The sequence below is a fragment of the Syngnathus scovelli genome, chromosome 22 (assembly GCF_024217435.2).
Source record: "Syngnathus scovelli strain Florida chromosome 22, RoL_Ssco_1.2, whole genome shotgun sequence".
NCBI lineage: Eukaryota > Metazoa > Chordata > Actinopteri > Syngnathiformes > Syngnathidae > Syngnathus > Syngnathus scovelli.
This window is the reverse complement of record NC_090868.1, coordinates 5528343-5550314: the sequence shown is the minus strand read 5'-3', so window position 1 is coordinate 5550314 and position 21972 is coordinate 5528343. Positions and strand designations below refer to the sequence as shown.

Genomic DNA, 21972 nt, shown 5'->3' with positions numbered 1-21972 from the left:
TAGAAGTTCCATTAAATCCATGTTTCTAGTCTTTGAAGAAACACCAAATGAAAATAAATGCAGTCGATGGCCAGGTGAACAAGACTGCAGTCAAAAGGCAAATATGCGATTAGCGCCCCCTGGTGATCTGAACATGTACCACACACAAGTCTCCAGACACGTATACGCATAATCTCACCCCACGCATTTGTGACTGTTCGGCACGACTGTTGTAAAAGTCCCATGTGACACTACAGCAAAACAAAAGTCCACTTGGAAATTTACACCACACATTTGTGACTTCAGTTATGCAATTGAGGATTATCATTCCGCATTTGTGGATTCTCGTTGCACGTTTGTAATTTCAGTCACACATTTGTAGATTTGTGTTGCACATTTATGACTGTGGTCACGGATTCTGTTTACATATCTGTTAATTGAAATACGCACTTGTAAATGGTTTTGCTACAAGATTTGGCCACTTACAGACACACATACACTCACAGACATACACGCACACCCCTGCGTTATGCACATCCTCCAAGGACACACCCCATTTGAGAAGACTTTCCCCCACTCCTCAACTCTACTTCTTCATTTGTGGAGTTTTCCAACCAGGGTTCACTGCAAAATCCACTGGTGAGTTGCTTGTCTCATTTCTAGACACTATGTTTACTTTCATTAACAGTTAATTGCATTTAAAGGTTGGTAATTGTTTTTTGATTGAGCAGCAATCGGATTGAATAAAAAAAAAAATATTAGTTTTGCAGATGAGATAAAATGACAGAACATTGTGAGTGCAAAGTTTATGAGCAGCTTTATAATGTTTATTCTGTGCATGCAAGAGACTTGAGACATCATGACTGAAGAAACAACCGGAGGCAATCCCACTAGACAGTCTGATCCAAACAAAGTGGACGCCAATGAGGGGGGTCCGGCCAGGGGCAAGTGGGCCAATAAATGGGAGTTTTTGCTCTCCATGACTGGAGAGATCGTCGGCCTGGGAAACGTGTGGAGATTCCCTTATTTATGTTACAAGCATGGTGGAGGTAAGTGTTGTGTGACTGTGAGAAAGTGTGGGAGTTGGGGAATGCTGATCTTGATTGTTCTCCAAAATGGTTTCAAGATGTTGGCCCAACACAATTGTAGTTTGATTCAAAAAAAAAAAATCTCTTCAACATATGGGTGAATTACAGCATTACAGAGATCACATAAAACTTTTTCCCACACATAGTTTAACTCCTTCCACATGGTTTAAATAAAAATGTGTTAAAACCTTTTAGTCACATTGTGCATAAAATATAGAGAAATTATCTGTGAATATGCATGTGCCATTAAAAGGCGGGGCCAAATGAAGTGGCACGTGCTTGAGGTGTCAAAATTAATCGATCAATCGATATCAAATCGATTATTAAATAACCATTTGATTTAAAATTATCCAAATCCTCCGATTCCAGCCTCAGATTTTTGTCATTATATGAAAGTAGACTGATTAGCTTTTGCGTTAAATCAAAATAACACATTTGCAAACATCTGTGAAATCACTGTGACTCTCCTTTCCCACATGCAGAAGGTATACAAACACCTATCTGCTGCAATTCTATGGACATTGTGCTGCTCCTTCTGTAATGCAACAATTCAGTACAATTCAGACATAGGTATAAATGGAGACAGTTAAAATTCTTTAATAAGATGCAGTAATAGAGAAATATTACTTTCTAAATATTATGAGATTATTCATATTTATAAATATTAGATTATTCAGTAATAAAAGAATAAATAAGAATATTTGCCTAATGCTTGTTGTGAAGTGAGATTTTATTACTACCATGCATTTTTTTTACTTGCAAGTTGAAGGAAAAATTTAATAATATTTTACAAACCTTCTTTCTCCTTACAGGAGTCTTCCTCATCCCATATTTCCTGTTCCTGGCCTTTGGCGGGATCCCCATTTTTTTTCTGGAGACGGCGCTGGGTCAGTACACCAGCCAAAGCACCGTCACTGCCTGGAGAAAGATTTGCCCAATGTTTCAGGGTGAGTTAAAAATAAAAATGAATACTAGTCAAACAAGGCTAGGATTTGTTGAATAATAAAGACACGCAGCTGTAGTGGTAAACATTTGTGGACCTTGTGACAAACAGCTCGATTCAAAGGTTGTTTGTTCACAAGAAATGATCGTGACTAATGCAAATGTATTAGTTATTGTACTGTACTTTTGCTTCTTGGGTTACGTCATTTGCCTTGGGGGAGTCGGGGAGGGGGTCAACCCGGAGTGACTGCCCCTTTTAATCAGGACATGTATCATGCTTATCTAAGTCACTGGCGACCCAGTTAATATGACGTATATAGCCGTCAATGGTAGTGAAGGACTTAATTGTGTGGTTACCATCACGGTTATCCAAAATCGGTGGTTCACAAACTTTTTATATCAATTGTCACCTAAAAAAAATACTTGGGTAAGTATACCAACAATATGTATGCATGTTTTAATCCAATAAAGTGTCCCAGTATTTAATATTTTAAGCCACTATTGAAGTACGCAAATTCAAACATTAACATTGGGATTAAATAAAGGCAGTGGAAATAAAATATACTTAAGGTATAATATATTGCACATAAAAAAATGTATTCTCCAGTTTCATTGTAGTCCACCTTCAATTCAATGTAAATTTTATTTGCACTCAATTCAGTAATACTTTCATATGCCACTAGAGGGCACTACACTTCTCAAAATTAACAACATTGCTCATTACCTAACCATTTATAAGCTATTTTTAATGCATCAAAATATATTTTAAGATTTTCACAATTTTTGGGTGAAATTATTAATGTTAAATTTGCAATCATTTTACATGTTTTAATAAACATGCATGACGACAGGCGTGGGGGTTGCCTCGCTCATCATCGTCATCTACGCCAACATCTACTACATCGTGGTGCTGGCCTGGGTCCTCTTCTACCTCTTCAACTCCTTCCAACATCAGCTACCCTGGTCCACATGTGATAACTGGTGGAACACCGGTGAGCGAGCAGCGAGGAGCATCTGGTTTCCATTAAGCCCGACTGGTGCTCTCCCACAGAACACCTCCCTAAATCTTCCTCGAAGATGCCCTTTATTTGGTCATGTCTTGCAGAAAACTGTCACGATCGCTTAAGCGCCTACGCCAACCCGCATCTGTTCCACCCAAATGCCAACTGGTCCTTCCTCACCAACATCAGCACCTACGACTACTTTGAAAACGCCACTGACACGTGAGTTGTTCTTACCCAACTCCAGCTTGGCCTGTTCGCCTAGTTCTTTGTCTTCTGCTGGGAAAATTCCAACATAAGCAAAAAAAGATGGCCACACTATTATTATTTGAAACAGCACCAAAGAACATACCTTTTTACTGGCGGGAGGAAGAAACATGAACCGAAACCTGATCCAAAAAAAAAAGAACAGTAATATAAAGTAAAATAAAGAAAATAAATTTAATATGCAGTGCGACCTTTGCGGCCGATTTAGTCTTAGTTTAATTTACATAATTTTACAAGATGTAATTTAATATTGTTTTAGGTAACATGATATTGAATTTGCACATTCCTAGTTGATATTTTTGTACTTTTGACATTCATGTTCTGATAAAAAAAAAGAACATTAAAGTACGTGAGTAGGTTTCTTTTTTTTTTTTAAACAAAATCTAACTCAAGTATTTTTTTAGATGACTACTTGTTACTAAATCACGTTAGGCTAGAATGAAAAAAAATACTAATTAACTCCAAAAAATTGCATTTTATAAAATTATATTTTCATCAATACAATAGTTTCATAGAATTTAAGTTTAGAAAATTAACCCCACCAAGGTTATTATAGTTCACAAAAACTAATGAAAAAAAAAGAAAAAAGTCAATAAAACTACATTTTATGTTGATAAAACTAGAATTCCAGCGAACATCTTTGTCAATTAATTCAATAAATAAAACAAATACTAAAACTAATAAAAGCAAAAATGAAGAACTTAAAACAATCCCTATATCAAAACTGAGTTTAAAAAAAAAAGTAAAAACAACATGAAATCTACCTCTAATGAAAAATCCTAAACTATATGACCCTGAACCTCACTACTCTTTATCACTGCATCATCCACTTGGAATGCATGAGAACAATCCACAAAACATCCCGTTGCGGAAACATCACGCTCGTGCACCTCTGCACATTTGTAGTAATTGTTGAATCGTAGGCGTCCTTGACTTGCTCATTGTGTGCTTTGCTACACCTCCGCAGATCCCTGAATGAATCCTTCCTGATGCTGAAGTCCGCTGAGGAGGAATTCTGGACGTGAGAAAAAAAAAACACTTACACCAATGCATACTTTCACACACATACGGACAAAGACACTATTTCTTTAAAAAGACCCGGCAAACATAATCGGCTTTTGGTTTTGGAATGCATGTATGCCACATGTGGTCACTCATGACACAGCATTTAATGTAAACATGGATGAAAGTTGCACAACTAGCCTCACTTTTAAATATTTTGATATGATCCAGCTGTTCGGGGCAAAGTACTGAGAACATGTGCATGTTTTTTTTTTACAGTCTCAATCCTGTGCTGCACATGTCTTGCTCATTTTGTCAGCATGTTCTGCAGCCGGCTCTGTTTATCCCATTGTACGGAATGTTCTATTGATTGGTTGACTGATTGAAAGGCGCGTTGTTGTTTTTTTTCTCACTCTTCCTGCGCAGCAATCGCGTGTTGAGGATGTCCGAGTTTATGTCCCTCGGCAAGGTGCATTGGGACCTGGCGCTTTGCCTGCTGCTGGCCTGGGCCATATGCTACTTCTGTATTTGGAAGGGGATTAAATCCATGGGAAAGGTGCGTTTGCAATATTTGTCACTTAGGAACATGACATTTTGTGGGTATGTCTATGACGACTAGACCCCCAAAAAAACTCAAGAATTCATACCTAAAAGGAAGTTTGCCATTTTGGTTTGAAGTGGCCATTTTAAGGGTCATTTCAAAGGATCTTGGTCACTTGAAAAAAAAAAAAAACTGCCCCCAAAAGCCAGCTTCACTGAGCATCTTGAAATTTGGTAGGTATGTCGATCATGAGAAGACCCACCAAAAATCTCAAGAAGCTATTCCTAAAAAGTCTGTCATTTTGGTTTGCAGTGGATATTTTAAGAGTCCTTTCCAAGATTCTTGGTGACTTGTTATGGTAGCTAAAAGTTCAGCCCTCAAAACCAATTTCACTTGGAATTTTTCAACTTGGTACTATAAGTTTGCCTGTCTTCAGTAGACCCACAAAAAGGGCTCGATAAATCATTCCCAAAGAGGAAGTCTGCCAAAAAGAGTCTATTTTGAGTGGAAATTTCAAAGAGGAACCAAACGCTAACTAATTTGAACCACGTGTACTTAACACATGGATGACATTAAATGCCCCAAACATTTTTTTGTTTTTGTATCTTTACAATGTTGCTCACAGGTTTAGTTGTTAGGTTAAAATATCTGTATTTACGTAGAAATGTAAAAGAAAACCAAAATATTTTGCTTTTCCACTCCAGTCCAGTAGGTGGCGACTTCCCAAAATTAACCAGATAAATCCCACTGCTTTATCATAAATCCCTAAAATTTGCTCTGCTTTCTCCACTAGTCCACAAATATACAATAATGACATTTTTCTATGTAATGCTGAAATATTTATTATATATTATTTATTTTGCAGGTGGTGTACTTTACGGCAACCTTCCCATACCTGTTGCTCATCATCCTCTTCATCCGAGGAGTCTCGCTGCCCGGTGCTGGCGAAGGCCTGAAATACTACCTCTTGCCCGACATCAGCAAGATGCGCAACCCTGAAGTAAGAAGAACATGAAAATCTGAAATGTATGGAATAACAGGAGATAGAATAATCTAGAACAGGGGTGGGCAAACTTTTTGACTTGCGAGCCGAATTGGGTTCTAAATTTTGACCGGGGGGCCGAACCAGGAGCAGTTGGATGTAGTGTTTGTGTGAAGTAATATAAACGACCTGTAAAGGTCATTGCATAAAAGATTTGGGCCTTTAGTAGGTAGTAACGCATGGATATTCAAAAAAAGTTTTTTGAAAACAAATGCATTTATTAACAACATTAAAAAAAAACCATCCCTAAAAAACTGCTATCAGTGATTCTCATAAAATATGACACTGTTATTATGAATAACAGTCTCCATCACTTCAGTGCCTGCAGGTCAGATTAATGAAAGATGTATGTTTATCTTATGAGATCACATCAAACGGCAAACATTCTGACCAAATTATATAATCTTGAAGAATCGGTGAAAGCATACATCCAAATAAAGTAATCAAAACGGCAACACGGTGAGGGGTATCTCAAAATCAGAGCAGAGTTTTAACTCACAAACACCTGGTAACAGAGGTGAGGAAACGGGAAACACTTCCTTAAAGTAAGCCTTAAGAACTTTACAGGTTAAGATTAGTCACAAACAGGTGGTGCATCAATGTCCTTGAGCATCCTGCATTGTTTGAAAATGAGAATGGTCGCTAGTTTCAATCCCTGCTATTTGTACAGCTCATATTCAAAATGCATTTTTTTACAACAAACTTGAAAGCCTCCCCTTCATTTTCAGTGGGAACAGTGTTGTTGGTCTCCCTTTTTTTGCTAGTGTGTCATAGTCTGGAGTAAAATTTGTTGTGGCAATTCTTAGGAGAGATCCGAGGTGTTGGTCCGTTTACCTATATCTGTGACGGGTTGATGTTGATGTTCATGTGGCTGAACGTCACGTCGCGTACGTCGAGCCAAATTGGCCACTCTTTTTAAACACTCGGCACTCAGTGTCCACCTTGCTTTTCCTTGGGCGACACATTTTAATGGAAGGATTCCAGGGCAGGGGAAGGTTTGTGCGTGCGTGGCTTTAGCGTAAAACTGTATCCGAAAGCTCGGCGCGCAAATTACAAGAATGTTGTCGTCACAGCCCACGCTCTAAATTCGGCCCTGAGACAAATAGAGCGCGAGTGCGCCATTTCCGTACTACTGAGTACGTACACGCACTTGTGAGTGTGCACCGAGCTTTCTGACACGGCTTCCGGTAGTAAATGCGCAGGCGAGTGGTTCCCCATCTACTGGGGAAACGCAGTAATTGCAGGCAAAATGACCGGGAAAAAAAAAAAAGTTTAATAATACAATTTATTTAGGGTTGGCGGGCCGGGTTAAACGGTCCCGTGGGCCGGATGTGGCCCGCGGGCCGTAGTTTGCCCATACCTGATCTAGAATGACAGTCTTTAAATGCACTGTAGTTGTTCACATGGTTGTGACTCATGGCAACAAAAGCATAAAACGCAGTTGTGCGCGCTTAATCGTTTGCAGCGTTTCGAATGTGCTATTTTTTTTTGTAGCTTCAAGTCTTTCAGGCCTCTATGTACTTGCACGTGTATTATAATTGTTTTAGGATCAAATAATTTTTTTTTATTATGAACAAAAATAGATGTGGAATAGCGTAATTGTATTTGTATTTTTTATTTTTTTTTATTTAACCTTTATTTACCCAGGCAAACAATTAAGAACAAGTTCTTATTTACAACTGTGGCCTGACCCAAAGAACAATGGCACTTTGAGGGGGGTGGGGGATGGAGTGCTAAAAAATAAATAAATACATTAAACAAGGTTATATTAATACACAATCAAAAATAAAGAACAACAACCAGGAACAATAAAACTATACAATATAACAACATATTTAAACTAACAGCTGCAAGAGTCGGTTAAAACTTGTTGCAATTTTTGTTTAAAAACTGTAAATGATGTGATGACAGTGAATTTAAGGGTATTTTGCATAGTATTTCAACCATTAGCTGCAGAGAAATGGAAGGAGTTTCGACCGAAAACTGTACATACTTTGGGTATGGTAAATTTAATAAGATTACTGGACCTTAGATTGAGGGAACAATGATGACGGTGCAGGAGGGAGGAGAGATAGGGAGGTGACATCCCAAGTATGGATTTGTAAATGACATGAAACCAATGGTGAAGTCGGGTGTGGAGCGATGTCCAATCAGTTAATTCATACAAATCACAGTGGTGAGTGGAGAAATGCGCACCTGTGGCGAAGCGGATAGCGGAGTGGTGAAGAGGGTCCAGCTTATTGAGAGTGGAGTGGGATGCCATCCTATAGATGGTGTCGCCATAATCAAAAATGGGCAGGATGGTCATTTTGACAAGAGTGTCTAGCTGCACGGGTGAAGGAGGCCTTATTGCGATAGAGGAAGCTAAAACGAGATTTGATTTTTGACTGTAGGTGTTTTATGTGGGTAGTGAAGGAGAGGGACGAGTCCAACCATAAACCTAGATATTTGTAACAATTTACAAACTCGAGTTCAGTGCCATCTGCACAAAATAGTTTAGGCGTATTGTTGGAAGCACGAGACCGGTTAAAAATTATGCATTTGGTTTTCTTAGTGTTAAGAAGGAGATGGAGATTATGGAAATATTGTTCAACGGAGGTGAAGCTAAGTTGTAATGAGGATGCTGCAGAATGGTTAGAAGGACCTGCAGAGTACAGGATAGTATCATCAGCATAAAGGTGGATCTTTGAACTGCCGACATACTTGACTACATCATTAATGTAAATGAGGAACAGCAATGGGCCTAGGATCGAGCCTTGAGCAACCCCTTTGGAGATGGTGAGAGGGTCAGAAAGAATATTTTCCAATTTAATTTGCTGGAGTCGATTATTTAGGTAGCTGGCAAAGCAATCACATGCTTGTGATGACAGACTAATAATAGAGAGCCTCTGCAGGAGGATGGAATGGATGATGGAGTCAAAGGCTTTAGTCAGGTCAATGAAGGCCGCAACACAAATCTGCTTGGAATCCAGGGAAGTAATGATACCGTCTGGGACCTTCAAAAGTAGCTGTCGTGCATCCATAGCCAGGCCGGAACCCAGACTGCAGTTCGGACAGGATGTTATTTGAGGCCCAAAAAAGACTGAGTTGTTTGTGGACCAGTTTTTCTAAGATCTTAGCCAAGCAGGGCAGGATGGAAATCGGTCTATAACAGTTGGGGTCAGAGCCAGAACATCCTCTAAAGAGTGGAGTAATCAATGCGAATTTCTAGTCTGGAGGAAAGACAGACAACTCCAGGGACATATTAAAAAGCCGTGAGATGGGGGGCAGCAATAATGGGAGCAGCAATTTTTTAAAATCTTGGGTCCAACTTGTCATAACCTGCCGACTTATTAGTGTCTAGCTTAGAGAGTTCCTCAAAAACCTCTGAGGTCAGGATGGGTCTAAAGGAGAACCTCACTGGGCTAGAACACATAGATGAATGTAAAATGGCAGCGGTAGGGGGTATGATTGGGAGGTTAATAGCTGAATTAACAAAATGTTGATTTAAAAGAGAGGCCATAAGAAATTTATTGGTAACAACAGTGTCATCAAAAGTCATAGCACTGGGAAATAGGGGAGGTGTCAATTTATTTTCCATGGATTTGACTGTTTTCCAAAATGAAATTGAATGAAAATTTTAAGATAGAACTCATGATAAATTCTTTAGTTTATGTATTTAGTAGCTATTACCGTATTGGCCCGAATATAAGACGACCCCGATTATAAGACGACCCCCTCTTTTTCAAGACTCAAGTTTGAAAAAAGACTTTTTGAACACCAAATTTAATTTTTATACAGAAAATAATTACCCCTGAAACAAATGATTATAACAACATATTCGAGAGAAAAAGCATGTTATATTGCCTCATTCAAATCATGCAAAAACTGTCTATCACATCTTAATATCTGAACATTTAAATATGTAAATTAAAGTGCAATCACATTTGTAAATGAATGCCTTCTGGCTGTACTAAGTTCATCTTATTTTTCCTTTTTAATCACTTCACTGGTTCTTTTATATCAAACAAATTATTTTAGGTGCATTACCTGACATGTTTCGGCGGGTTCTTTTACCTTCATCAGAGTGTCACCGATGTGGTTGTGACGCGTCTTTATCAGAACCCGCCGAAACATGTCAGGTAATGCACCTAAAATAATTTGTTTGATTAAAAGAACCAGTGAAGTGAATGGCTTCTGGTTTTTGAAATGTAAATAAACTAATCTACTGTGATAAAACAACAAAATTGCAATAACTGCATTAACCATCAAAGTGAAGTCTAACTAACTGTCGTCTTGAAACAAATCTGAATAAGGAAAAACATTGCAATAAAATAATGCAAACTGCTACCGCTATTGATGGGGAGCCTGAGGACTGTATAGTGCAGGGATGTCAAAGTCAAACACACCGAGGGCCAAAAAAACAAATTTGCTACAAGCCGAGGGCCGGACTGGTTCAATGTTTATTAAAATATATCGGAATGATAACACATAGCCTATTGAACTAAGACCTAACACAGTGTACATTATTTAATGATTAAATGAATATGGCAATATTTTGTTATGGCTCTGTCAGTAACTTCAAGGGAAAACATTTTCAACAGCCAAACAGCAAAAAATTAAATTGTTTTAAAAACAAAATGTGTTTCTTAATATCAAGATAAATGCATAAATAAAAGTGCATGCATTATAAACTGAAAATTTATTATTGTGCCGCTCTATGATCTACCAATCATTGCTTTCAAATCGTAAAATAAAAAAAATTAATCAAATCAGTTGTATTCTTTCTCATGGCTCTTATCTGCAATTTTCCCTTAGTCCATTCAACTGAAAAATAAATATAAATAAATAAAATGCAAAAATGTATGGCACACAGATAAAACAATACTTTCTTCAAAGAAAAATCACGTCTTGTAGAAACAAATGTAAAAATGTAACCGAATTAAAAAACGGAAAATACGTTACTGCTCGGCGGCTCGGTGGAGCACTGGGTAGCACGTCCGCCTCACAGTTAGGAGGGTGCGGGTTCGATTCCACCTCCGGCCCTCCCTGTGCGGAGTTTGCATGTTCTCCCCGAGCCCGCGTGGGTTTTCTCCGGGCACTCCGGTTTCCTCCCACATCCCAAAAACATGCTTGGTAGGCCGATTGATCACTCCAAATTGTCCCTAGGTGTGAGTGCGAGTGCGAATGGTTGTTTGTCTCTGTGTGCCCTGCGATTGGCTGGCAACCGGTTCAGGGTGTCCCCCGCCTACTGCCCGACGACAGCTGGGATAGGCTCCAGCACGCCCGCGACCCCCGTGGGGACTAAGCGGTTCAGAAAATGGATGGATGGATGGACGTTACTGCTCTGTGATGCTCACTTGTCTGAGGCTGAGCCTGATACTTAGTGGTGTCTCATCTTTTGTACAAGTTCATCAATGTTCGGGGTTAGGCTCTGAGGCTCAAAACCCGTTTTTGATAAACTATCCTTCTGCCAAGGGCCGGCCTGATTTTGCGATCTCTTTTGCCACAATAAAGCTAGCCTTGACAGCAGCCTCGCTTTGTGATTTAGCATACGTGAACAGAGCCTGTCTGGACTTAAGGCCTCGTTTTAATTCTTCCACCTTCTGTAGGTTTTGTTCATATTCCATATTCTTGTCTTTGTCTGTGTGTTTCTTAGACGTTTGATAGTGCCTTCTTAAATGTAATTCTTTCATTACAGCCACATTTTCTCCACACAGAAGACACACAGGTTTGCCTCTTACCTCCGTAAACATGTACTCTGCCTCCCACCTGGCCTGAAACCCCCTGTTCTCAGCGTCCACCTTACGTTTAGCCATTTTTGAGGAGGGGGGTATCAGAAAGTTGAACTCTGCTCTGACTACTGATGAATAATGAAGCCGCTTGTGCGAGCTGGAGTGACATCGCGGGCAACCGTTGCATTGTGGGAAATGTAGTGTTGGTGCGTGCAAAACACCAGCGGGCGGCTGTGGCCTGCGGGCCGGTTCTAATAGTAATTAAATATCATCCAGGGGGCCATAGATAATCAATTCGCGGGCCGGATCTGGCCCGCGGGCCGTAACTCTGACATATGTGGTATAGTGGCTTGGCTCGGACGGTTATGCTCTTTTCGCCCCCGGGTGTCAGTCAGAACACAGGAGGGAAGACGTGGTTCAGTTTTGATTGCTTTACTGAATTATTGGCAAAAAAGTAACAGGCACTGTGGCTCATAGGGGCATACAGGCAAACTGGCAAAAATGTATTGTGTGAAGCGTGTGAAGGGTGTGTGTGGTTTGTGGGGTGTGTCTGTGTGTTTCTGGAACAGACAGAACGTTAACACTCAACTTCTGACGTCACACAACACGAGCAGACGGCACACATTACATAACTAACTGCGCGTAACGGTTCCGCTATACTAAATAACCATAAATGAAATACTCTCTGCAACACACCAAACATAAGTCATCGAGACAATAAAATACATTTGCTGGCGACCATTAGACCGTACGATGCGAGACAAACTTAAAGGAGCGCGCCGGAGCTGTCAATCAAACGGCGCGCACACGAAGCAAACCGCGATCGGACAAACGGCACAACAGTGGACAGTAGTAACAATGAAATGTATATACTCACTTCATGTCAAAGACGCACACGATCGCAGCAAAATACTCAGTCGATACCAGCAACCTTTAATTTACCGCTGCGCACAAGTGAAAATCGGTATAATGTCTAGGCCCCGAATATAAGACGACCCCCACTTTTTCAGTCTTATTTCAATGCAAAATACATCGTCTTATATTCGGGCCAGAACGGTATAATCAAAACAAGATTCCTATTTCGATATAAGAAAATAATTTTCAGTATTCACAAATGTACTCTTTTGTTGCTTTTATGTGTTTTTAAGTCTTATGTGATTCTGATCAACTGCTCATATATTAATTTTTATTTAAATCACATAATTTTAAAGATTTTCCAACAAATTATTACAGTGGATGTTTCATTTTCAGAATTTTTATAACTCTAATTAAAAATAGAATACTGATGTAATATTTTGTATCATTAAAAACTAAATAATTCTGATAAAATAATATATATATAATATAATATTATAATTAAGAATATATAGCATATTACTAATGTATATATTCAAATTTTATATTTGTAATTATTAGAATTTAAAATATGTATACGTGCTTATCCAGCCTTTTTTTAAAAAAAATATTTCGTAGATTATAATTTACCATAACTATGTCAATCTTACCTTTCAGTGCATTCAACCGTAACGCATTTATAGAGATCCACGTCTTTTACTTAAAGCCCCACATGAGGAAAGGGGCCCCCTTAAAGCATCCAGCACATGATGTACCCCTTCTTCCTCTTGCCTCGTTTCCGCTCCCAAGCTTTCCTCCTAAACAAGAAAAACAAACAGAGAAAGAGAAAGTGATCTGGGATTTGTCAAGCGCCTTTCAGCAGAATACCCCTCTCCGGGTTTTACGAGTACGAAAGTGCACAAGCGTGGACGTCGTCAATACGAAAATGCATGTCTGATCCCACAGGGGGTATACCGCGTGCTGGATGGTTGAAATGCTTGAGCACAATAGGAACATGTGTTGCTAGATTTAAAGTGGAGTCTTGCTGTCTTGACAGCAAGCGTCAGGGAGTCAGAGGTTATCACCCCATGGGGATTATGCCTTCTAGTTGCTTGTCAAGTCATCAAAGATGACATTATACAGAGCTTTTGGAATTAACACTTCTTCGATTAGGGATGTCATGCAATGTGGGGTTTCTTAATAGTTTTTTTTTTTTTTTTGTATGTGAGAATCAAACATCTGGGCTGGATGGTGTTTCCCTACTTATGAATGCGTTTCCTTTGTCCTGAGTGAATCAGCGGGCGTCAGGGAGGATGACTTGAGAAGAAAAAGAAAACAGGCCGGACATAACCGCTTCCTCTGTGCGAGCGAAGCCGCCATGTGTCAGCGTATAAATTGCATCTGTTTTATTGGTGCCCGTCGCTAAAGGCAACCTTGTGTTGTCAGGGAGGGGCTCGAACAGGAGGCGCTGGTATGCGGCTGCTCTGGGAACTTTCACTAGAAAAAATAAATAAATAAATACAACATACACATCAATTACATGCGGCCATTTTGTGGGTTGGCCTACTCACTATCAGTTATTCGAAGAGATCCACTGTATTATTTATTTAAGGCACTGGTGTCAAACCCAAGGCCCGGGGGCCAGATACAGTCCACTATATCCTTTTATGTGGCCCGCAAAGACAAATTGTGCATCAATTTCATGTCATTACTAAAATTGCAAATTGTCTTCACTTTTAAAAATCATCTTTTTTTTAAATATTTGAGCAATTTTAAATACTCTGATTTGAAAAAGAGTTTGATTTGTACCTTACACTATATATAATATGAGGCGTTCATACATTTATTTGGGTTGACAGTCATCACAGCCCAAAGGAGACTATGACAACAATACGGCCTGCGTCAAAAATAAGTTTAAGTTTACGATATCTCCTGGTCTAGATTTGGCTGGACGCGGGGACTCAGGTGTTTTTCTCCTACGCTGTCAGCCAAGGAGTCCTGACGTCCCTTGGAAGCTACAACAAGTACAACAACAATTGCTACAGGTACAATGAACTGTAAGTAGCCACCTCATGTTGTGAGATTATTGACCTGTGTGCGGCCACAACAGGGACTGCTTGGTGCTGTGCCTTCTGAACAGCGTCACCAGTATCTTCGCTGGCTTTGTTGTGTTCTCCATGCTGGGCTTCATGGCGTTGAACTTGGATGTGGCCTTGGAGGACATCATTCATAGCGGTGGGTTTGATTCTGGGTCCAAGTTTGAATTTGAATAATTGCTAACCTGTCGTGCAAGAATGGTGTCAAAGTAAACAAAAAAATTCTAATCTATGAAGGGTAAAAACATATTTGATGTTGTTACTCACTGTGACTGGCTCCGTGCTTTCTCTAGGTCCAACGCTGGCCTTCATTGCCTACCCTAGAGCACTCTCAATGCTACCCGGCTCCACTTTTTGGACCGTGGTCTTCTTCTTTATGATGCTTCTCCTGGGTCTGGACACACAGGCATGTCATGCATCTCACACACTCCATCTTCTTCTTAAAAATAAACATAAAACTCAGCTGTTTTTCTTCACAGTTTGTGTGCGTGGAGAGTTTAGCAACGGCCATTAGCGACCTGTTCCCAAAACATATGAGGAGACCCTGCGCTCGGGAGATCCTGGTTCTGGTGATTGTGGTGGTCTGCTTCCTGCTGGGCCTGCCCCTCGTCACAGAGGTACACAGCAAGTGGGGAAGTCACCTGGTGGTGAAAGAAAGAAAAGCTAACACTAAAATTGTAAAATGAAATTATTTTTGCCAGACATTACTTTATAAAATGCACTATTTGTTGTGATTATTATGTTTATACATTATTGTGATTCATATGGGTTTAACAGCGAGTTATATTGCCATATTATATTAATATTTGCATTACTTCCCATTACTGGTTAGCTCTGAGGGTGTGCACACTTATGCAGACATCACATTGTTGCAGTTGTTTTTTTCCCCCCACATTCCTTACTTATTAATTTTGTTGGGGAGAAAAAAGTTTTGAAATTATTCATATGGGTCTCGTTTTTATATCACAAAAAGGGGCATTTGAACAGGGGTGTGAAGACTTTTTCTATAAAGCATTTTTAGGAAGGAATTCACATTTGTAGTATATTTTTAAAAATACAATCACATTTGCATTCTTCTTTTTCATATTTCCTTTCAATTTTTTTCAAGGGAGGAATCATGCTCTTCCACATAATTGACAGCTTCGGGTCGAGCGGCACCAGCCTGCTTATCATCGCCATCTTTGAGAGCATCGTCATTGGCTGGGTGTATGGTAGGTAGTTTATAACAAATACTGAGTGATTTGTATTCAATGATTCTCACTAACAGGCGCTGATCGTTTCTTGGACAACATTGAGGACATGATCGGGTACCGTCCGTTTCCTGTGCTCAAGTACTGCTGGTTGTTCGTCACGCCGCTGCTCTGCTTGGTGAGGCCGTTTTCCTTGGTCACTTCCTGCTGTTGGTGACACATTGACTGACTGACACTGAATTTCAGGTCACCATGCTATACGACCTGGTCCAGATGCACTCGCTGATGGTGTATGACTACCAGCTGGGCAGCTGGGGCTTGGCCATTGGGTCACTGCTCATCCTCCTGCCGCTCATCTGCATACCGGTGTTCATCCTTGTCTCGTTGGGCAAGGTGAGTGCTCGCCATTACAGTACAAGCAAAACTAGGATTTTTTACTTGGAGACACCCACATTTTTTTTTAAAATGAACATTTAGAATATGTTCCCTATAGGGGACTGTGGGAAATGTGGGACAAAAATACCTATGAAAATAAAAAAATACAAAAAAGTCAATTATAGATGGCCAAACACCTGGTGGCCTAAGCATATTACTTATCGATTAATTGATTAATTTTGCCAGCTCTACTTAATCAATGATTTAATCAAACTGTACCGCGCATTACAAATTCTGTAAATAATGCATGTCAAAGACTAACTAATAATTTTCTTTTAAAACAAAGAAAACTTTATTAATCGTATTTTTAGGACTAGGCTAGTCAAACTCGCCAAAACAGGTTCCCACTATTGAAAGATATGTATATGAAGGTATACAGTAATCCCTCGTTTATCGCGGATAATTGGTTCCAAAAACCACCCGCGAGAAGTGAAATCCGCGAAGTACTGTCACCAACAAGAAGTACTGGGCAGGCTAACGAGTTAGCGGAAAGATTCTAATTCGCGATCAGGCTAACACGCGAAAACTGACTTCTAAAGGAATGTAAACGAACATTTGGAGCAATACTACATTGTCCTAAAGTTTAGACACGTTTCCTGAATTTAGAAGTTTTATTTTGACTTTTAAATGTTTTTTTAATTTGGAAAAAAAATCTGCGATGTAGCAAAGCCGCGATAAACGAAACGCGAAGTAGCGAGGGATCACTGTACTGTACAGAACAAACAAACAAAAAAAATCCCTACATGTTCTCACCTTCTCTCGTAAACTCTTATCCACCCAATCAGACTCCCCAGAACATGACGACGTCATCTGACGATTTGCGTCAGGCCCGTCCTCACAATCCCGCCCTGACCTTGTGCGGCCTCGTCGTCCAGGGGCCTGCCCGAGCCAGGCTGCCGAGAGAAGGCATTAAGAAGTCGGACGTTACCGGTGTTTAAAGGCTGGCTGACATCATCTTGTGTGTTTACAATTTAAGCGGGTATTCAGGGACCTATTAATTGACCTATTTCTTATCTTACATTGTTATCATATCCTGAATCATGAACATATTGTAGCAACCATTTTGATAGGATGGCAAGAAATTCGGCAAGAAACTAGACCCGCACCACTAAACTATGGAGCCGGCAAATGTCCTAAAAGCTAGTTTCATTGGACATTATCAGTTGGTGGCGGTAATCCACCATGACGATGGTTTGCCAAAAGCCAATAAGACTCGCAGAAGAAGAACGAGGTTGTACCAAATTAGATACTTATTAGATACAGTTGTGTTTTGTGCTCATATTTTCCACATTTAATCATTATGTGGTGGGCAAATATTATGACTGTTTGTTAACTACAATACTGTTATACAATAGTTATTTTTTCTGAAGAAAAAAAAAAGTTGAAAGAAATCACCTGGGTGTTATTTTGTGGGAGGCTATAGCAGATTGATTTAATTTCCATTCATTTCAATGGGAAATTATGACTTATTGTGTTTTTGAGAAACAAGCGTCACTCAAGGTACCCCTCTCGTCCATGGTGGCAAAGCACTACTTTTGTTTGGATGAAGCTCCTCAATTCACTTCTACTTAGTTCCATGGCACCAAAATTGTGCCAAATCATTCTTTTCATTTTTTTGTTTTAATAATGAAGGATAGTTTCTAAAGAAATTTTTTAAATGTTAGCATGGTGTTAAATAATTACCCCATGAGGTACGTGAGTATTTAGTTTTTTTTTTAATCTCATGTAGACACCAATTTATTATACTGTCTTTTATATATGTATTATAAACATATATATAATGCTTCCAACATATAACTTTCAGCACTTCTGTCATGTCCATATTCTGTATTACATACGTTTACTGTATATAACATGTATCATAACACATCTGACCACATTCTTTTGTATTGGATGTGAGTGTGTATACATGTGTGTGTGTACGGCCAAAGTCGGTCATGTGTGTGTGATGTGAAGCGGCATTCGATGAACAGATGATTCTGTTTGTTTGGTTGCCCCACAATTTGAGGGAAGACAATTAATCCTCGTTGTGTGTGTTTGTACAAATGCTGGCTTGCATTACGCATACATTTGTTTGTATTGTGTGGTCAACTGTATGGACTTTTTGATTATTCCAATAAATAACGTGATTATCATGTTGCCGCTCAGCGCGTCTGTTTAGTCACGGCTCGCTTTGATGGGGTTTCCGTAGCAACAGCATCTCTGCGGCATTCGGGCTTATTAATTAGGGACTTGGCATAAACACATAGATTGGAGAGAATGATAGCGCAGCAGGTAGAAGAAATGAGAACAGGGGAAATTTGAAGAGTTACTGATTATAACCAGCTCAATATTTCCACTTCCTGTATATGTGATAGCCACGCATCCCGATATTTCTTTTTCTAGAGATGATAACATATTCATTAAATAGCACTTATTCCCGCAAGCCTAAGAATAAAGATAACTTTTATGTTTTTTGGGGTATTTTTTTAAGTGATAAATAATTCGCAAGCAATTGATTAACTCTAATCACAATGACAGCAAATTTGCCACGTATTGTAACTAATCATGGGGCTTTTCATTTTTGGTTTATTTATTTATTTTTTATTATACTTTTTTTTCCAGCATTTCTCAATTTACAAAAACATGAAGCATGCTTCAGCTTTATTTTCCATAACAGAAAACGAATGAGCCCTCTCACAATGTACCAGCGCACTGATGTGTGGATGAGTTTTTCAAATGACAAGATGAGATCCCATTGAAAGCACTTAATGAGGCTCCCTCTATATCGTTGTCATCTCGCACCAAAATGGCTGCCGGGATTGCGGCTGTCAGAGCTGGTTTCCATCAGTGTGTTTACTAGGCTGCCGATCGATGAGGCTTAATTTTGATCCCCCCGAGAGTCGCTCGCAAAGATAATCGGGGGTGATTGCGTTCTGGAGGCGCTGCCGCCGAGAACATAAATGAAAGTCAAAGTGACGATTGCCGTCTTGTGATGTCATGAATTACAAACTTATTTTCATCCAGTTGACAAGTGGCACCGTTCAGCCGAGGAACATTTGGCACCGTGGGGCAACTGTTTCTCGGTGTCAGACTTCCTGGCCTCTTCCCTGACATGGAGGATAAATGGCAGCCATTAATACAAATACAGAGGCGCCTTGAGATAGAAGCGACCCAACTTACTCGTCTTTAAGAAACACACTCGAACACAAACAGTGGCGAAACACATAAAGTGGACCAAGTTGGATAGCTTGGCAACAAAATAGGCCGACATATTTTTTTTGTGACACCCTGACTCGAAGGCATATATTCTTTATCCTCTGCAAATAAAAACTACCTTTACCACAACGATGACCGTCTTCTCAGACTTTGACTTTATACGTATTTTACTGCCCTCATGTGGCCAAGTCAAGCACCAGATGGAACAATTGATGCTGATTTATTGAAAATAAACTACCGTATTTGCCGGTGTATTGGTCGACCTTTTTCGATCCAAAATCGACCGAAAAAAATCGACCTCGACTTATACACCGAGTCATAAAATTTAACTTCGTATTCATCGCTTCAAATGTGATGGTAACCAAGGCCGTTTCTCATGCATCTCATTGTGCGTTGCACTTAGAAAATTTGAACCGGGCGGCGTGCGCGAGTGCGCCGGCCGCTGGAAGTCGAATGAGGCTCAGCGATCTCCTCCGCGGTGCTTATAAACAGCCGATTCGCTCGGCGGGGGCTATTTTCGGCCACTTGGCGCGTGCGCACGGCCTCCCGGATGTGCCGGGCGGGTGCGCGAGCTCGCCGGCCGCTGGAAGTCTAATGAGGCTCCGCGATCTCCTCCGCGGTGCTTATAAACAGCCGATCCGCTCGGCGGGGGCTATTTTCGGCCACTTGGCGCGTGCGCACGGCCTCCCGGATGTGCCGGGCGGGTGCGCGAGCTCGCCGGCCGCTGGAAGTCGAATGAGGCTCCGCGATCTCCTCCGCGGTGCTTATAAAGTGCCGATCCGCTCGGCTTGGAGCTATTTCCGGCCTCCCGTTGGTGCCGGGCGCCGTGCGCGAGCTCGCCGGCCGCTGGAAGTCGAATGAGGCTCCGCGATCTCCTCCGCGGTGCTTATAAACAGCCGCATGCGCACGGCCTCCCGGAATTTGAACACATTTCGTCAATAAATTCCGCATATTGAATTTTGAAGTTTAATATAATGCAACAATTGAGCTCGACTTATACAAAGGATATATCATAAAATCGTAAATTTCCGTCGAATTTTAGGGGGTCGACTTATACACCGAGTCGACCTGTACACCGGCAAATACGGTATTTTGGGAAGGTGCTAGAACGGATTAATGGCATCTCCATTCGTTTCAATGGGGGAAGATGATTTGAGATGTATTTTGATCAGCAAGCGTGGTCACGGGATGAATTGAACTTTCAAGGCACTACTGTACATGATGACCTGCAGCAGTAGGGACATGAAATAATCGAACAATACCATATCTGCGTGCACTTAAAAGCCCAGAGGTGATTTTGAAAGGTGCGTTTTGATTTATTTTTGATTGGAAAGGGATTTCCGAGTACATTCTGTTGGAATACCGCAAGCCATGAAAAAAGGAAAACTTGCAAATCATGAACTTAACTGCTGCCTTCAAGGCCCTCGATAAATAATGGCACGCGATCAGAAAAACTCACCTCGGGGCTCTGCTGGGAAGACTTTCAACATAATTTTTGAAACAAAACATGAAGAAATATTTATCCTGTAGCTTCTCAATGTCTGTTTAAGCTCATTTCATTTAATAATGTTCCAATCAAAACGTCTCTTTTAAACTGGCCAGAGTGGACGTTTGGCTGGTTACAGTAAATCATTTTGTTCTTTCCAAGATGAGGGCCTTTTCTATCACGGGAATACCATGGCAACCATGCTGGCAAGTTTCAAACTCTCACACACATATACACACAATGTACCACCACTGTGCGTGTGTATGTGATCGGCATATCCCATACGGCCTCAGGCGGTCCGGGTGCTGAGCTGTAATCAAAGCAGGCACACAGGTCGAACTTTATTAGCAACTACTCGATAGCCGCGGCTAACAAGGACAACCAGCCAGTGTGGCGATACGACAGAAACAGTGAGTGGGAAACGTCGGCGAGGTCTTTTCGGGAAGCGGAAAGCCTCCCATGGGCCTGAGGAGGCAGCCCGAATTGACAGGTTTTTTTTCTTTACCTTTCGGATCAAGTTGTGAAGAAGTTGATGAGGTGGACATCTCCCAGGTTGGTTGTTCTTCCTCTTGTGTCATTACTAAAATTACAAATTTTCTTTATCTTTTAAAAACAGAGATATTGCTAGCATTTTCTTATTGCCCTCCGAGGGAAACTATGAGTACAATGCGGCCTGTGACAAAAATTTGTTTGACACCCCTGATCTACAAGTTACTTTCCTTTTTTTTGATCCAAATGGATTTTACTTTTTGACATTTTTTCCCTTATTAAAGAGTCATCTAAATTTCAAGTATGGATCATTTGCATCACTGCACAATGTCTTTTCATGAGCATCAATCAGCAACTACCTATAAATATTGCATCTATGTGATTGCTCATTCAGTGCAGTGATCAAATGAAAAGTAGCGACGTGAACATTTTCTAGGCCAATCAATCACTGGCAAATGTTTTCCTCTCAGTGTGCCAATTTCTTGATCAAATGATGTCATCCAGAATTGGAATACAAGATAGTGGGGTTGGGTGTTTGGGTGTATTGACATAAATAGTTAGGAATAAATCCAGTCATGGAAACGTACCCTCCCAAGTGGAAAAGCTAAACTTGGATCATCATTTCTTTATAGCTTTTCTGCATATTCGCATCCGTCTACCAAAGAATC

General features: G+C 40.3%; 1 protein-coding gene and 2 long non-coding RNA genes across 3 annotated transcripts; 1 reads left to right on the top strand and 2 right to left on the bottom strand.

Annotated features, from left to right (window-relative positions):
* The first annotated feature begins 276 nt into the window (after positions 1 to 276).
* LOC125991903 (sodium- and chloride-dependent betaine transporter) lies at positions 277 to 18266 on the top strand. The gene is made up of 16 exons (XM_049760236.2): positions 277 to 618; positions 825 to 1028; positions 1880 to 2014; positions 2861 to 3001; positions 3115 to 3232; positions 4245 to 4298; positions 4706 to 4835; positions 5686 to 5820; positions 14352 to 14455; positions 14521 to 14645; positions 14800 to 14912; positions 14986 to 15123; positions 15615 to 15717; positions 15774 to 15874; positions 15943 to 16089; positions 16917 to 18266. The coding sequence occupies exons 2-16, from the start codon at positions 839 to 841 to the stop codon at positions 17067 to 17069; spliced, it is 1887 nt and encodes a 628-aa protein (XP_049616193.1). The 5' UTR covers positions 277 to 618; positions 825 to 838; the 3' UTR covers positions 17070 to 18266.
* On the bottom strand, positions 11763 to 14906 carry LOC125991905 (uncharacterized). Its single transcript, XR_007489490.2, has 3 exons — positions 14774 to 14906; positions 14502 to 14691; positions 11763 to 13228 (listed from the first exon to the last, which is right to left on the bottom strand). It is a non-coding gene; the product is annotated as an uncharacterized lncRNA (long non-coding RNA).
* A 2355-nt stretch (positions 18267 to 20621) lies between the features above and the next one.
* On the bottom strand, positions 20622 to 21941 carry LOC125991906 (uncharacterized). The gene is made up of 2 exons (XR_007489491.2): positions 21321 to 21941; positions 20622 to 21125 (listed from the first exon to the last, which is right to left on the bottom strand). It is a non-coding gene; the product is annotated as an uncharacterized lncRNA (long non-coding RNA).
* Positions 21942 to 21972: the final 31 nt, after the last annotated feature.

Bases quoted from the DNA above. Each gene is read 5' to 3' on its own strand.
- LOC125991903 (XM_049760236.2), top strand. From the start codon at position 839: ATGACTGAAGAAACAACCGGAGGCAATCCCACTAGACAGTCTGATCCA. The intron at 15,124-15,614 runs GTACACAGCAAG...ATTTTTTTCAAG, and splicing joins GCCTGCCCCTCGTCACAGAG to GGAGGAATCATGCTCTTCCA. The intron at 16,090-16,916 runs GTGAGTGCTCGC...CCACCCAATCAG, and splicing joins TCCTTGTCTCGTTGGGCAAG to ACTCCCCAGAACATGACGAC.